Raw genomic sequence first — 14,865 nt, 5'->3', positions numbered from 1 at the left:
TTTACTAGAAAAATAGGGAGTGAAAACAATTTTCTGTTCCTCGCTGCTTGCTAAAGCTGTCATGTTTTAAATCCCTTCTTTCCATTAACAAAGGTATTGAGTACCTACTAATGGCAGGGCTGCTGTGAGGTTCGAAAAGCCAGCTCTCTAGCGACTGACAGTTCCACATAGAAGAGAGACGATAAAGACAGGTAGGGTAAAAGTAGTTCAGAGTTGTTTGTATGGGAAACAATACAATTAATAAATAATAATACAAGAATAAATTCTGTGTTTCGCATCCTCACAGCTGTAAGCCTACTCCCGCCCACCCTGTATTCCACCTATTAAACCCTACGGTAGTGGTGAGGACAAGCGAGTGAGTTACACAGCGGGGTGGAAACCCACAAAGAACACGACACGCAACATACACATTTGGATACGGAGTGATCATGAACAGAATCAATGAAAGCAACTCACACGAATGACTTAATAAGAACGAGCCCTGGCCAGGTGGCTCAGGCGGCTGGAGCATCGTTCGGCACACCCAAGGAGGCGCCAACGGGAGGTAACCCGTCCATGTTTCTCTCTCTCTAACATCAATAAACATGCCCTTGGGTGAGGATTCAAAAAAGAAGAAAATAATACAGCTGAGAAAAAAGAAAGAGTGTCACGCTCTGCTCCAGGACATGACAGCAATGTAAAGCATCTTGACTTCCTTTGCGGGTGAGCTGTGCTTGGGCCAGCGGCCTGCAGCACTGTCCTTGCTGTGATTCAAAGAAGGTACGAGGACACGGCCACCTGGCCCCTAAGCCAGCGTCGGGCGAGGTTCTGCAGAGGGCTGTGCAGCCCCGGCTGACTCAGGCTCTGGGCAGCGGAGCCAGAGACGTGAACAACTGGACGTAGATAATGACTCATCATTGTTCTCCACGCCATTCGTTTCCACACGAGGAGGTCAGGGCGCACTGACCGCAGATCTGCCTGAAGATGAAGGCGCCCCCGCCTGAGCGCCCAGCCTCACCGCTGCCCTGCTTCCGTGCATGCTCAGTGCTGTCACTGTCAGCCCCGTTTCCTAACCTAGGGCTCCACCCCCACTTCCTCTCCCCTCACCCAATGAACACCCCAAATCCTTCCTCAGCAACACTCTCACATTTGACCTTTATTCAACCTACCCCGATTGCTACTCCTTCGCTCACGACTTTACAAGCCCTTCCTTTGGGAGCTAGATGGGTACATGGGTATCATTATACTATGGTTTGAACGTAAGTTATTTTCATTAAAATTATTAATATGTTTCTATTTGTGGAAAAATATTATGACTTTATTTTTCCAAACTGGTTCTGAATTTCCCCCTTTCTTCTGAACTCCCCTCCCTTTGTCCTCTTCCTCCGTTTACACCCACCCTCTCGATTTCCCGGCCCTAATCCCAAATTACCCCTCATTTCTGTGTAGAAATCCACTCTAAGTGTCTGTGTGACTGCTGCCCTATGGTTCACACATCAGGAAGCTTGTGTAGAGCACAGGTTCCCTGGGGAGGCGGCCCTGCTGCAGCCTCAGAACCACACTGAGCGCCTTGAGACGCTGAAGACCCACTGAAAAGGAAAGCTAGCCCTGGCTGGTGTGGCCCAGTGGATAGCATGTCGGTTTATGGACTGAAGGGTCCTGGGTTCGATTTCCGGTCAGGGCACGTGCCTGGGTTGCGGGCTCAATCCCCTGTGTGGGGCGTGCAGAAGGCAGCCGATCAGTGATTCTCTCTCATGGTTGATGTTTCTCTCTCCCCTCTCCCTTCCGCTCTGACATCAATGAAAACACGTTAAAAAGAAAGAAAAGGAAGACTGGCAGCAGCACAGCCCACTGTTGGAAGGAACTTGTTTTGCCACAGGTCTCCACAGATGTCACTGGTCAGCAATATGAACCTGCACAAAGTGACACAAAATTACCCAGCACAGTCTTCCTCCAAATTTTAATTGGTGCTTCCTTCATCCAGAAATGTGGTTCATTAAAATGTGCTTGTGGGCCCTGGCTGGTTTGGCTTAATGGATAGAGCGTCGGCCTGTGGAATGGAGAGTCCCTGGTTTGATTCCGGTCAAGGGCACGTGCCCAGGTTGCAGGCTCGATCCCCAGTGGGGGGCGTGCAGGAGGCAGCCAATCCATGATTCTCTCTCATCATTGATGTTTCTATCTCTTTCTCTCTCCCTCTGCCTTCCTCTCTGAAATCTACACACACACACACACACACACACACACACACACACACACACAGTATATATTAAAAAGTGCTTGTGAGAGAAACTTCCATGTCTACAAAGAAATGAGCACCGATCCTGGTCACAAGCCTGAGGCCCTGTGCGGTCCTGCTAGCTGGGTGTCTTAGTCAGCTTGGGCTGCCTAACGAAATACCGCCGACCGGCGGCTTCAACAACGGAAGTGTATTTTCTCCCAGTCCAGAGGCCAGAAGTCCAAGATCAAGGTATTGGTTCTCCTGGGGCCTCTCTCCTTAGCTTGTAGCTGGATGCATTCTTTTTATTTTTTAAATTTTTATTGATTTTAGATAAAGACAGAGAGAGAGAGAGGAGAGAGAGAGAGAGAGAGAGAGAGAGAGAGAGAGAGAGAGAGATATCTGCTGTTCCACTCACTGATGCGTTCACTGGTTACTTCTTGTGTGTGCCCTGTACTGTGAGCTCCCCAGTCAGGGCCGGATGCCTCCTGCTGTGTCCTCACATGGCCTTCCCTCTGAGCTTGCACTCCTGGTGTCTCTTCCTCCCCTTCCTTCCTTCCTTCCTTCCTTCCTTCCTTCCTTCCTTCCTTCCTTCCTTCCTCCCTCCCTCCCTCCCTCCCTCCCTCCCTCCCTCCATTTTTTGTTAAGCCTCACCTGAGGGTATTTTCCCATTGCCCTTTTTTAGAGACAGTGGAAGGGAAGAGTAGAGACAGAGAGAAACATCAATGTGAGAGAGACACATGGACTGATTGCCTCCTGCATGCGCCCCAACCCGGGGCCAGGGATCAAGCCTGCAACCTTGGTACATGCCCTTGATTGGTACATGCCCTTGACCGGAACTGAACACAGGACCCTTCAGTCTGTGGGCTGACACTCTATCCACTGAGCCAAACAGGCAGGGCTCCTCCCGTTCTTATAAGGACTCCTGTCCTACTGGATTAGGGCCTCATCGTTAACACCTCACTTAACCTTGATTAACCTCCTCAAAGGCCCTATCTCTAAGCGCAATTACATTGCCGTTGGGCCTCAACGTATGATTTTGAGGGAGACCCACAATCTATAACACTGGGTTTCTAAGTTATTTTAAGCAATGTTTAGTAGTATTTCACCCCAAGACAGCTGTGGATGAAAAAAATACTGGATACTGTGAAAGGATATAAGGAAAACCCCCTCTGTCTGAGTACACTGTAAGCATGTGAGCCTCACGAGACAGGGACGCTGGTCACAGGCACCTGTCAAGCAGAAATGAGTGAGTGACGGGCACCCGATCTCAGCGGACGCTTCCGGTGACTGTGCTAGTCATCACTAGAAGCAGACGCCCGCTGCCGACCTGCGACCTGATGCCAACACACAGCTTTCCAAGGAATGCGCTTTGAAGCGTCAACACACATTCAATAAATGAACGGGGTTTTTGGATGAAGTTTTTAAATTATCAGAATCAGACCAACATGTCAAACTCAAAGACAGTTCACAGAACTCAGGACTGCTTTTAAAGACTCATAACCTCTGCTCATTCAGCGGGGAGACTGTTCTGCTAGGCCCTGGGAGGCACAGCTTCCCAGCCCCAGTGCTTGCCGGGGAAGGCCGCAGAGGGGAAGAGCTCCCTCCCCTCCGAAGCTCCCCACCCCGGGCCACCCGCCCCTCACCCACTGTTTCTCCACGTCCCCACCCTTGGACTCTTTAATGATCAAAGGGGATGACAATACTAGATCCCGAAAAGGGGGAATGGTGGCGGGGCGGGGCTCGGGGAGACTCGGTAACCGCTCCACCCCTGCGCTGCTTCGTGCTCCAGATCGCTGTGTCCGACAGCCTGAGCTGACGCCGCCTCTGCGGGCTCTCACACGGCTGGTCTGCGCTTAAGTGTTTGAATCCTATCGGGAGCCCAACCCGCACCTCCTCCCAGCGTTTTTTACCTCCTCCCCTTCAGCCAGAGCAGCCAGGTCCAGCTCGCCCCTTCGGGTGTTAGGACGCTGTCCCACCAGACGCCTCCTCCGGGCACTGGCTAGGGCACTGGCTAACGGGCAGCCATGGTCTCCAGCTCCCGGGGCAGGTCCTGCCTCCCTTCCAGAAGTGTTTTCAGGGCATGTGCCCAGGTGTGGCTACAGTCACTGATCAAAGAGTGGAAGGGGCGCCGAGAGGAAGTGAGAATAGTGGAAAGGAGGCCGGCTCAATGCCCTGCCAGGGCTGGAGTAGGAGCGGAGAGGACAGCAGGTCAAGGGACACAAGACTGGCGTCACTGAAGAAGAGCTTGTCCTATCAGAGCGTGACCATGGAGTACGGGGAGGAAGACGAGTTCCTTGGAAGAGAGGGGGTCAAGGACCAGAGGGCGAGGCAGTGGAAGGGCAATCTACGTAGAAATAACAAGGGCCCAGCCGGCGAGGCTTGGTGGAGCGTTGACCCAGGAACCAGGAGGTCACTACTCTATTTCCGGTCAGGGCACGTGCCCAGGTTGCGGGCTCGATCCCCAGTGTGGGGTGTGCAGGGGACAGCCGACCCATGATTTTCTCCCATCATGGATGTCTCTCTCTCCCCCACTCCCTTCCTTTCTGAAAACAGTCACAGTATTTTTTAAAAGAGAAAGGACAATACGGGGATTATTAGATGACTACAGTGAAACCAGGAGGGAGAGTAGCGGGTAGAATACCACAACGAGAGGTGTGAAGCCGAGGACGTCAGGAAGGAGGAAAGCAACGGCTTGAAAGGAGCCACGAGCAGCGGGAAGCACAGGCCCACCTGCTGTCAGTGTCACAAGGACGGTGAGTGAGAGCAGCCGCCACTGGAGAAGTCTGCAGGGCAAGCGAGGCTCCAGCTAGAGCAGACGAAGCTGCACTCAGAGGACAGGCTGAGGCGCAGGGCCCCCCGAAGACTGCCCACGGAAGGGGTCTTAGCGATGGGGGAACGCTGAGGGCTCACGCCACCATGGGCACCCTATCACCTCGACTGCTGCGAGCCACTTAATCTCTGCTTTGCTCCAGTTTCCTGTCTGTACAACGGGGATAATCAGAGCGTGTACCTGTAGTGCTAATGCAAGAACTTACTCAACAATACAAGGCAGGCACTGAAAAGACCTGAAAGCTGTGCCCCCCGCACACAGTCCGAATGTCCGCTATTGCTCCAGGCTGCTTTCTCCCCTGCACACCCATCTTAGAGCCTTTTATTTCACTTAACGTTGGAATAACATTAAAAAATCCCCGATGTTGCCGAAACCGGTTTGGCTCAGTGGACAGAGCGTCAGCCTGCGGACTGAAGGGTCCCGGGTTCGATTCCGGTCAAGGGCATGTACCTTGGTTGCGGGCACATCCCCAGTGGGGGGTGCGCAGGAGGCAGCTGATCGATGTTTCTCTCTCATCGATGTTTCTAGCTCTCTATCCCTCTCCTTTCCTCACTGTAAAAATCAATAAAATATATTTTAAAAAAAAATCCCCGATGTTCAACAGGATCATGAAGCCTAAGGGGGAGGAATGACAACGCGTGCTTGTCTGAGTCCTCCGCAGCTCAAGGACTGCAGCTCACTGGAAGCCCCAGGGGCAACCCATGGGTGACACCCGCTGAGCGCTGTGACCTCTGCAGGAGAGGTCGCTCTGTCCCCCGTCTCCCTCATCGGTCCTGCAGATGCCAAGGGACGTCACTCATCGTTCTGGAAAAAGGGATGCAGGCAAGGACGAACAGAAATGGGAGGTGATCCCGCACCAACCGTAGTCCCTTCTCCGTTTCCTCTCTGTGAATAACTCTACACACAAGAACACCTATCTCCTTTCAGCAGACGTTGGTGCACAATGTTATCAAAGGCTTTCTGGGAAAATGAGGAGCTTTTCTCAAAGAAAAGGATTCAAGGACAGAAAGGGTAAGTGGGAGGTAAGTGACATTTCAAGAACAAGGTGACAAGAAAGAACAATGTGACACGTGCAGCTTGAGTGACCATCTTGAGACACACTGACTTCCCAATGTACAACCAAACTCACGTTACTCTGACTCGCTAGCAAAAGCCCTTTCTCTAAAATAAAGCAAAGGAACTCTGGATGCATCCGAAAGTCACACATTTTAATTATACGGAAACTTCGGGAAAATATATTTATCAGCTCTACGCAAAAAGGGGGCACCCTCCCCACCTGGCAGGTGTGGCTCAATGGCTGGGTGTCGACCTAGGAACCAGGAGGTCATGGTGGGGTTCCCGGTGAGGGCACAGGCCCAGGTTGTGGGCTCGGTCCCCAGTGTGGGGCGCGCAGGAGGCAGCCGATCAGTGATTCTCTCTCATCATTGGTGATTCTCTCTCTCCCTTCCTCTCTGAAATCAATAAATTTTTTTTTTTTTTTTTAGAAATGGGGGGTTCCTTCTCAGCTTAGGAGCAATCATGAAGAAAAATAAAAAAGAAGAGGATGTATATATTCAACAAATATTTGCTGAGTGCCTGGTACGTACCAGGCAGCTCAAGGTACCAGATACACAAGAAAAAATGTGAGTACATAAAATAATAGCAAAACTAAAATAAATAGCACAACCAATGTGGAAAACTTGGCATTAAAAATTTCTAAAGGTTAAAAATCATGACAGAAATTTACTCAAACTTACAAAATTAATCTAGGTCATAACAGATAAAAGATTAAAGTACTACAAATTAGTTCTATATGGGAAAATAAAAATGGATTTCCCATGTTTGGAAAACACTGATTTTGGTTAATAAGACCATCGGAGGTACCACGTTACATCTCACCTAAAGGAGTGGGCACGTACACCCGGGCAGAGGGGTTGGGAGAGGAGGCCTGGGCAGGGTCTTCTCCCCGCAGGCGATCTGAAGACTGTCTCTAGAACGCAATGCACAGAAACAGCGAACGCAAAGCTCCGCCTCTGACCAGGGAAGGCCACTCCCACACTGACACTGAGGAAGCAATTTAAGTGGCTCGAAAATGTAGGCAAGAAGTTAACGGCAGCATAATTTAGAAAACCAGAAAGAGTAATGTTAAACGTAGTTTTTAGAAGCCACAATTATGAACATGGAAAAATAGTAATGACATAATAATTAACTAATTCTAGCAATATAAAAACATACACATATATACTCTGAGCTGAAAATGAAATAGAATGAAGGAATCAGAAAATGTTTGTCATGTTCTGAATGCTGTTAACGTTTTATTAAAAAGAGCAGTTTATTTTTATTTAAGATAACCCTATCTTAAAACGTAGCAGTATGTTTTGAAAGAGAACATATACCTGATACTCGCCGATCATATCTACTAGGAATTGGAACTGCAAAAGAAAGAAGAAACAACATTTAGTCATCATCGTATCATGTGACCCCATTTTATCCTCCCATTTTGCAAAAAACTTTGACAACAGAACTCGGCACCACAACACCAAGTAACGGGTCAATTCACACTCTTCCATAATCAACCACAGACAGTTCAGCATGATCATATACAGACAATATAAAAGAATACAGATGATGTGTTATAGAACTGTACCCCTGAAACCTATATAACTTTATTAACCAATACCCCCCGAATAAATCCAATTAAAAAGACAATATAGAGAATAATATGTCTCTTCGAAAACAGGCTCTTTATAACTTCAATGTACTTAAAGGTGACAATTTTATTTCTCCTCGCATCCATGTTCCATCTAATTTATATCATACCAAATGAGTAAGAAATCTACCAAATGTATTGGTAATGTTACCACATCAAATAAATGTTTTCTTTAATACTCTTTAAAAACAATCCCAAGACCTGCTAGATAACAGCATTTAAGTTTCATTTTCAAATAGTTTAATGGGTATTACAAGAAAATGAAAAATAACCATTAAAAGTTACAGTCTCAATTATGGGTGGATTTTCTCCTGCCCATGGTTAGTGTAAAGAACAAACAAAAAAACACACACATTTTTATCTTTGCTAATTTTTTCTATTTTTCACACTTGTCATTCCTTGTTTGATGGTTACTTAAATTCTCACTACTAAACTATATCATCTTAATAAGCTTTTTTTAACCCTCAAAGATTAATCTGATTATCTTTGTTTTTTAAAAACCATCGTCTCACCTCCCAAAAATGAGAGATTTGAGTGTTTGCGAAAAACGAATTGAAGGTAACTTAGAGAGCCTAACCCAACTAACGTGAGGTCTGAGACAGACAGACCCAGGAAGGAGGCAAATGCTCATCCTCTATAGTAAAAGCCCAACATGCTAAGTGTCTGGTCGACTGGTCGGCCTTTCAACCAATCCAAGCATAATATGCTAATGACATGCTATGATGGTCGGCAAACTGTGGCTGTGGCTCTTTGGCCCTTTGAGTGTGGCTCTTCCACAAAATACCATGGCTTGGGTGAGTCTATTTTGAAGAAGTGGCGTTAGAAGAAGTTTAAGTTTAAAAATGTGGCTCTCCAAAGAAATTTCAATTGTTGTCCTGTTGATATTTGGCTGTGGACTGATGAGTTTGCCAACCACTGCCTTAGGGGATGTCGGAGAGTTGGTTTCAGCCCCATCCTGCAGGCCAGGCCGAGGGACCCCACTGGGGCACAAATTCATGCACCAGGCCTCTAGTTCATTATAAAGGGTTAGAATTATCTTTCTGCTCAGCATGGGATCAAAGTCAAGTTACTGGAAAAATGGGGGAGGAAGGAATCAAAAGAAAGCCCCAGTCATTACTTGCAGAAAAGTCCCTCTCCACTTCTTCAGTGAAACAGTAGATTAGTCAAAAAGAAAGATGATAAATTCAGTTCAAGTACAGGTACTATGTGCCATGCACTATGCCAGACGATTTGGGAGACATCAGTGAACGCACAAAAGCCTCCTGATTTCATGGAGCTTGGGTTCTAGTTTGATAGCTATGGGTCAGGTTCCTTTGATCATTTGAAACGCAAGTGCCTGTCACTCAGGTAGATAGATAAAATGAACTGTACATCAGCTTAAGCTCTCATCCCAGGCCTTAGGGGTTTCCATAACTAAAGCCCACTAAACATTAGGGTACAACCTAAAATTATAAAACACACATTGAAGTAATTCAGCATGGGCGCTATCAGAGGATACCTCAAACAAAACAGTAGACATCAAGAGTATAGAACTATTATAAGGACAGTGTGTTTAAAACAATTAAAAACATAAAAATCTCAAAAGCATAGAGAATAAGTTATAACCAAAACAACCAGGGGATATGAAAAACAAAAAAACAACCTGAGCCCTAACTGGTGTGGCTCAGTGGATAGAGCGTCGGCCTGCGGACTGAATGGTCCCGGGTTCAGTTCCGGTCAGGGGCATGTACCTTGGTTGCGGCACATCCCCAGTGGGGGGCGTGCAAGAGGCAGCTGATCGATGTTTCTCTCTCATTGATGTTTCTAGCTCTCTATCCCTCTCCATTCCTCTCTGTAAAAAATCAATAAAGTATATTAAAAAAACAAAACAAAAAAAAACTTCAACATCTAAGAGAAAAATAACAAGTCACTGAAATTAAAAACTATAATGCAAGGCATATTCTTAGTATATAACACCTAAAAATGCTGAAAAATCCAAATTGCAAAATGATAACATCTTATCTATAGAAAACTTTACAGAATCCACAGACATGATAAATTTCACTTTTATTCTGTTGTCAAATCATATTTTATATAACTAATTCAAAGTAAATGAAATATATGCACAGCCTTTAGGATTTTTTATTGATTTTTAGAGAGAGGAAGGGAGAGGGAGAGAAAAACGTTGATATGAGAGTGAAACATCCATCAGTTGCCTCCTGTATGCACTCTGACCCAGGGTCAAGCCTGCAACCTTTGAACTGGCAACCTTTCAGTACATGGATGCTCAACCAACTGAACCACACCGGCCAGGGCTGTTTTTTGGGGGTTTTTTTTGGTGTTTTTTTTAAAGCTAGGGAGAGGAAGGGGGGAGGGGGAAGAGAGAGAGACATCAATGTGTTGTTCCACTTATTTATGCATTCATTGGTTGCTTCTTGTATGTGCCCTGATCTGAGATCCAACCCGTGACCTTGGTGAACTGGGATGATACTCTAACCAACTGAGCTAGCTGGCCGGCCTACATGCACAGTCTTTAACATAAACAATGTGTTAATACAAATAAAATTTCGTACAAGATGAGAAAAAATAATAAACAATGTGTTGAAATTCACTTAATTTGTTTCACACTATACTGAACTAGAATTTTTAAATGCAAACTTAAAATCACTATTTTCAATCTGTCATGCAAAAAAGACAAAATAATTACTTTTTATATTTATATATATATATATATTTTTTAAATATATTTTGTTAATTTTTTACAGAGAGAAAGAGAGAGGAGAGGGATAGAGAGCTAGAAACATCGATGAGCGAAAAACATCGATCAGCTGCCTCCTGCACACCTCCCACTGGGGATGTGCCTGCAACCAAGGTATGTGCCCTTGACCAGAATTGAACCTGGGACCCTTCAGTCCGCAGGCCGACGCTCTATCCACCGAGCCAAACCGGTTAGGGCAAATATATTTATTTTAAAAATATTTTTATTGATTTCAGAGAGAGGAGAGGAAAGGGTGCGAGAGAGAGAAGTATCAGTGATGGGAGAGAATCATCCATCGGCTGCCTCCTGCATGCCCCCTACTTAGGCATGTGCCCTGACAGGGAATCAAACTGTGACCTCCTGGTTCATGGGTCACACCCAACCACTGAGCCACACAGGCCGGGCACGAAAGCACTTTTTAAATTCCTAGAGCATTCCCTGTTATGGTGAAAGAGTCCAAAAGTATAAAAGAATAAGCTGACTTGCAGTAGAAAATGTAATTAAAAACAAGGGACGTAAGGCATTTAGCTTGAATGAACGAGTGGATAAAAAGGTAAACAACGTGGGTAAAGCCATGCTGCCTGATAAACCTGCGTTATTTAATCGTTCATCAGTACACGTCTTACAAGCTTCCCCAGGGCCAGAAGAAACCGCTGCGGTTGGACGAGAGACACCGAGGCACACAGAGAGCGCCATCAAGACCACTACGACCAAGAGACCATCTTCCTCAGTTCACCGCTGCTTAGGGACTCAAACAGCACGTCAGCCTCCGTGGGACTCAGACAAGACAGTCCACCAGCATCACAAGCATGAAACACCCTTCCAGCAGAAAACAACGCCTGAAATGCACTGAGCGGCCTGAGGAATGACCCGGAACAGTCGTATGATAATCATAGTGTGGCATACACCACACCACCGCCGAGTACTGCATGCTCTGAGCACACGGGAAGGGTCTAGAGAGGGCAGGAAGGTCCCTGGTCTACAGGAAGTAAGGTCTACGTCAGGAAGATGAGTGAGCCTGTACTCCCAGGACATAAAGGAGTGTGATGTGCACATGAGCAATGCTGCGAAAGAGCGCAGAAATGAGAGCCGACAGGTGAGCAAGGGCACTGGAACCCGCCCGTGGCAGAGACTCAGGAGCGGTAAGACTGGTTACTTACGTCTTTTCTTTCTCCGTCTGGGGAGGAGAGCAGAAACAAAGACTAAAGAACTTGATCAAGATTCCCTTGGAAGTCATTGTAAAACCAGAAAAGGGAAGTCTGGGGAATAGCGGCCAAGGCTTAACGGGAGAGGAGTTACTAACGGAGAGAAGAGGAACGAAGACTCTCCTCCCAGCCCCGGGAGAGGCAGGCACGCCCTCCCGTCCAGAACACCTGTCCTCTGGCTCTGGGGACGCTCCAGGGCAGGCTCTCTGCCGCTCCACGCCCTGGACAGCTGTAAGACCCTGGGGAGAGGGGAGGGGACCCCCGAAGGTGGCACTGACTGAAGCCACTGGGAAACGTTCCCTGTGAGTGGGTCACTGTGGAGCAAAGGGAGTCACTGCGGACTGGGTCTTACCGCCCTGCCTGCAGCGGGTGGGGAGGCGTGGCTGCGGCGAGCCGTGTGGCTGTGGACGGGAGGAAAACCAATGGATTCCAGAGATGTACACCGTTCAGTGACAGGCGCCATGTTTACTCCACAAATGTCAAAAGATAAAATGATACCCTTACAATTTTAAAGGCAACATCTTCAATGTGGATACCATTCAATCTATAAATAAGGGTGCTGTCATAGATTCCAAAATCATAAAATGTCAGAATGGCAAAGTATCTATAAGTCATCCGGCATGGCAGCTCACAGGGAACGCCAGCCGACGTTGCCAGTCCGCCGATTCACCGACGCCTCCTTCCCTTCATTACTCACATCCACTTCCTAACAACTCCGTCTGCTCTCCCTCCACTTTATGGCCTGAATCAGCCTGCCTTTCTCCACCTCCACTGCCACCCTCGTCTGAAGGGCAGCATTTCTTCCTGGATGGCTGCAACAGCCCCCAACGTACCTTCCCACTGCCCGGTCCAATCTGCTCTGGAAATGCTCCTGCCTGCCACCCTGGCTCTCTCGCCAGCTCCCTCTCGCTTCCAGGTCTTCTCCTAGGGTGGTGGGGCACCAAGCCTGAGCCGGCAGTCAGACCTCCCTCTCCCAGTCCCCACCACCTTGCTTAGGTAACTATTCACAACTAGGGGATTAAGGTGGTGTTTACCTCTCGGGCCACCTTTTCAGGGAAGCCTTACCCGACCTGCTAGTGAGGTCAAACGCCTTACAGGCTCTGAGAAACCCAGCACCTTTCCCGGAAGCCGCAGGTGCAAGCCACATGACCTAAGGGGTGACTTGGTGGATGCTGTCTCCCTACAGGCTGTGAGGTCTCCTAAGGAAAAGGACGAGGTGTCTGTGCTTACCAATGTCTGTCCAATGCGTGGCCCGTGACAGCTCCTTAGTATATATCTGCTTACTGTGTGTATAAATGTGTTCGTGTGCCAGAATACATAAAAACATCCCTCCTCCAGAAACCCGGGGACCTGGTGACCACAGGCCTAAAGAGTTCAGTGAATGGACAACAGGAATGCAGACATACGATGAAGTGTCCCCAGCGGCTCTATGCACGGTCACCAAACCCAGGACACAGATGAATGGGTGAAATATGGTACATCCATACAATGAAATCCTACTCAGCAATAAAAACTGTTGATAGCATATAGTAACTTGGATGAACCTCAGAGACATTATGCTGAGTGGGGGAAAAACAGTCTCCAAAGATACATATTGTAACGTGCTCTCCCCCCCAGGAACACACCCTCAGTCCCCCCCCTCCCCCACAGGCATGCATCTCTAAACTCAGGGAGCCCACCAGGCTTGCAACCAGGAAACGATGGGTAATGGCAGCTCGGCCTGGTCTACCTCCCTGACCCTGTTTCCAAGGTCCCCTCTTCTCTGACTTCTTTTTTTTATTATTGATTTCAGAGGAAAGGGGGGGGGGGGAGAGAGAGAGATAAACATCCTATATAATAAAATCCTAATACGCAAATTGACCAAATAGCAAAACGACCAGTCGCTATGACACACACTGACCACCAGGGGGCAGATGCTCAACGCAGGAGCCGCCCCCGGTGGTCAGTGCGCTCCCACAGGGGGAGCACCGCTCAGCCAGAAGCCGGGCTCGAGGCTGCCTCTCCCGCCTCTGCTGCAGGCAGGTGGTAAGGAGTGAGGGGTCCTGGACTGCGAGGGGGTGAAGGCCGGGCTGAGGACCCTCCCTCCCCCAGTGCACGAATATCGCACACCCGGCCTCTAGTCAATGATGAGAATCACTGATCGGCCGCCTTCCTGCACACCCCACACTGGGGACTGAGCCCCAAACCTGGGCATGAGCCCTTGACTGGATTCGAACCTGGAACTCTTCAGTCCGCAGGCCGACGCTCTATCCACTGAGCCACACCAGCTGGGCTTCTCTGACTTCTCAGCCGCCAAAGCAGCGCAGCGAGGCTCATTTCCCCGCCCGGGCCCTTTCTGTGCTGTTCCTGCCCCAGGCCTTTCTGGGTCACTGCCCCAGCTTTATCACACACCCTCTAAAAATGGCTTGGACTTGTGCTGTGAAATCTTCCCTGCACGAAGCCAAGCACCCACACGCTACCAGCAGGCCGGGGCAGACCAGCTCAGGGCCAGGTCCCCTTCCCGACCTTTATTCCCAGGTTACATCTGCACAGCACAGTGTCTGCCACAAATAGGTGCTCAGTAACCATTTGCTGAGTGTATAAACAACAAGCCCTCGCACCCTGACCAGGGAGCTCAGCTGGTGAGAGCATCATCCTGAGAGGCCAAGGTTGTGGGTTCTATCTCTGGTCAGAACAATGAGAAGTGACCAATAAACGCATAAATAAATGAAACAACAAATCCATGTTTTTCTCTCCCCCTTCCTCTCTCTCTCTCTCAAATCAATTTTTAAAAAAACACACAAAGTCAGGTGTGATCCAAGGGGCTCATAAATAACAAAAACACTCCACACTTAGGAAATTCTAAGAGTTTTAGAAGCTCCATGACAGGAATCTGGGACAGAGGCCAGACACATTCTTTATTATACAACAAAAACAAACTTAAAACTCACTACCCAACTTACAAAAATAAAAAGAAACAAACAAAAATTGCCCAAGACCATTGATGCCACTCCTTTTAAGGGCACTATATTTCATTCTTATTTATTAGCGTTTTAGATACTACTGATCTACTAGACTAACAACATTTTAAAGTTTAGGTATGCATTAAAATCAACCATAACCTGAGGATTACCTAGTGATTCCTAGAAAAAAATCCTGGCCCAGATAGTGTGGCTCAGTGGTTGAGCATCAACCTATGAACCAGGAGGTCATGGTTCCATTTCCAGT

The 14,865-nt window shown here is 47.9% G+C and overlaps 1 protein-coding gene across 1 annotated transcript in view; it reads right to left on the bottom strand.

The window, feature by feature from the left end:
- PRKAR2A (protein kinase cAMP-dependent type II regulatory subunit alpha) overlaps window positions 1–14,865 on the bottom strand; it is a 48,767-nt gene that overhangs the window by 22,152 nt on the left and 11,750 nt on the right. Inside the window, exon 2 of the mRNA XM_080673551.1 lies at window positions 7,403–7,438. Coding sequence (XP_080529677.1) covers window positions 7,403–7,438 — 36 coding nt within the window. The remainder of the gene's footprint in view (window positions 1–7,402; window positions 7,439–14,865) is intronic.

This window comes from Plecotus auritus (genome assembly GCF_963455305.1).
Source record: "Plecotus auritus genome assembly, chromosome: 6".
Lineage (NCBI taxonomy): Eukaryota > Metazoa > Chordata > Mammalia > Chiroptera > Vespertilionidae > Plecotus > Plecotus auritus.
The sequence above is the reverse complement of the archived record's forward strand: the minus strand, read 5'-3'. Positions and strand labels throughout refer to the sequence as shown.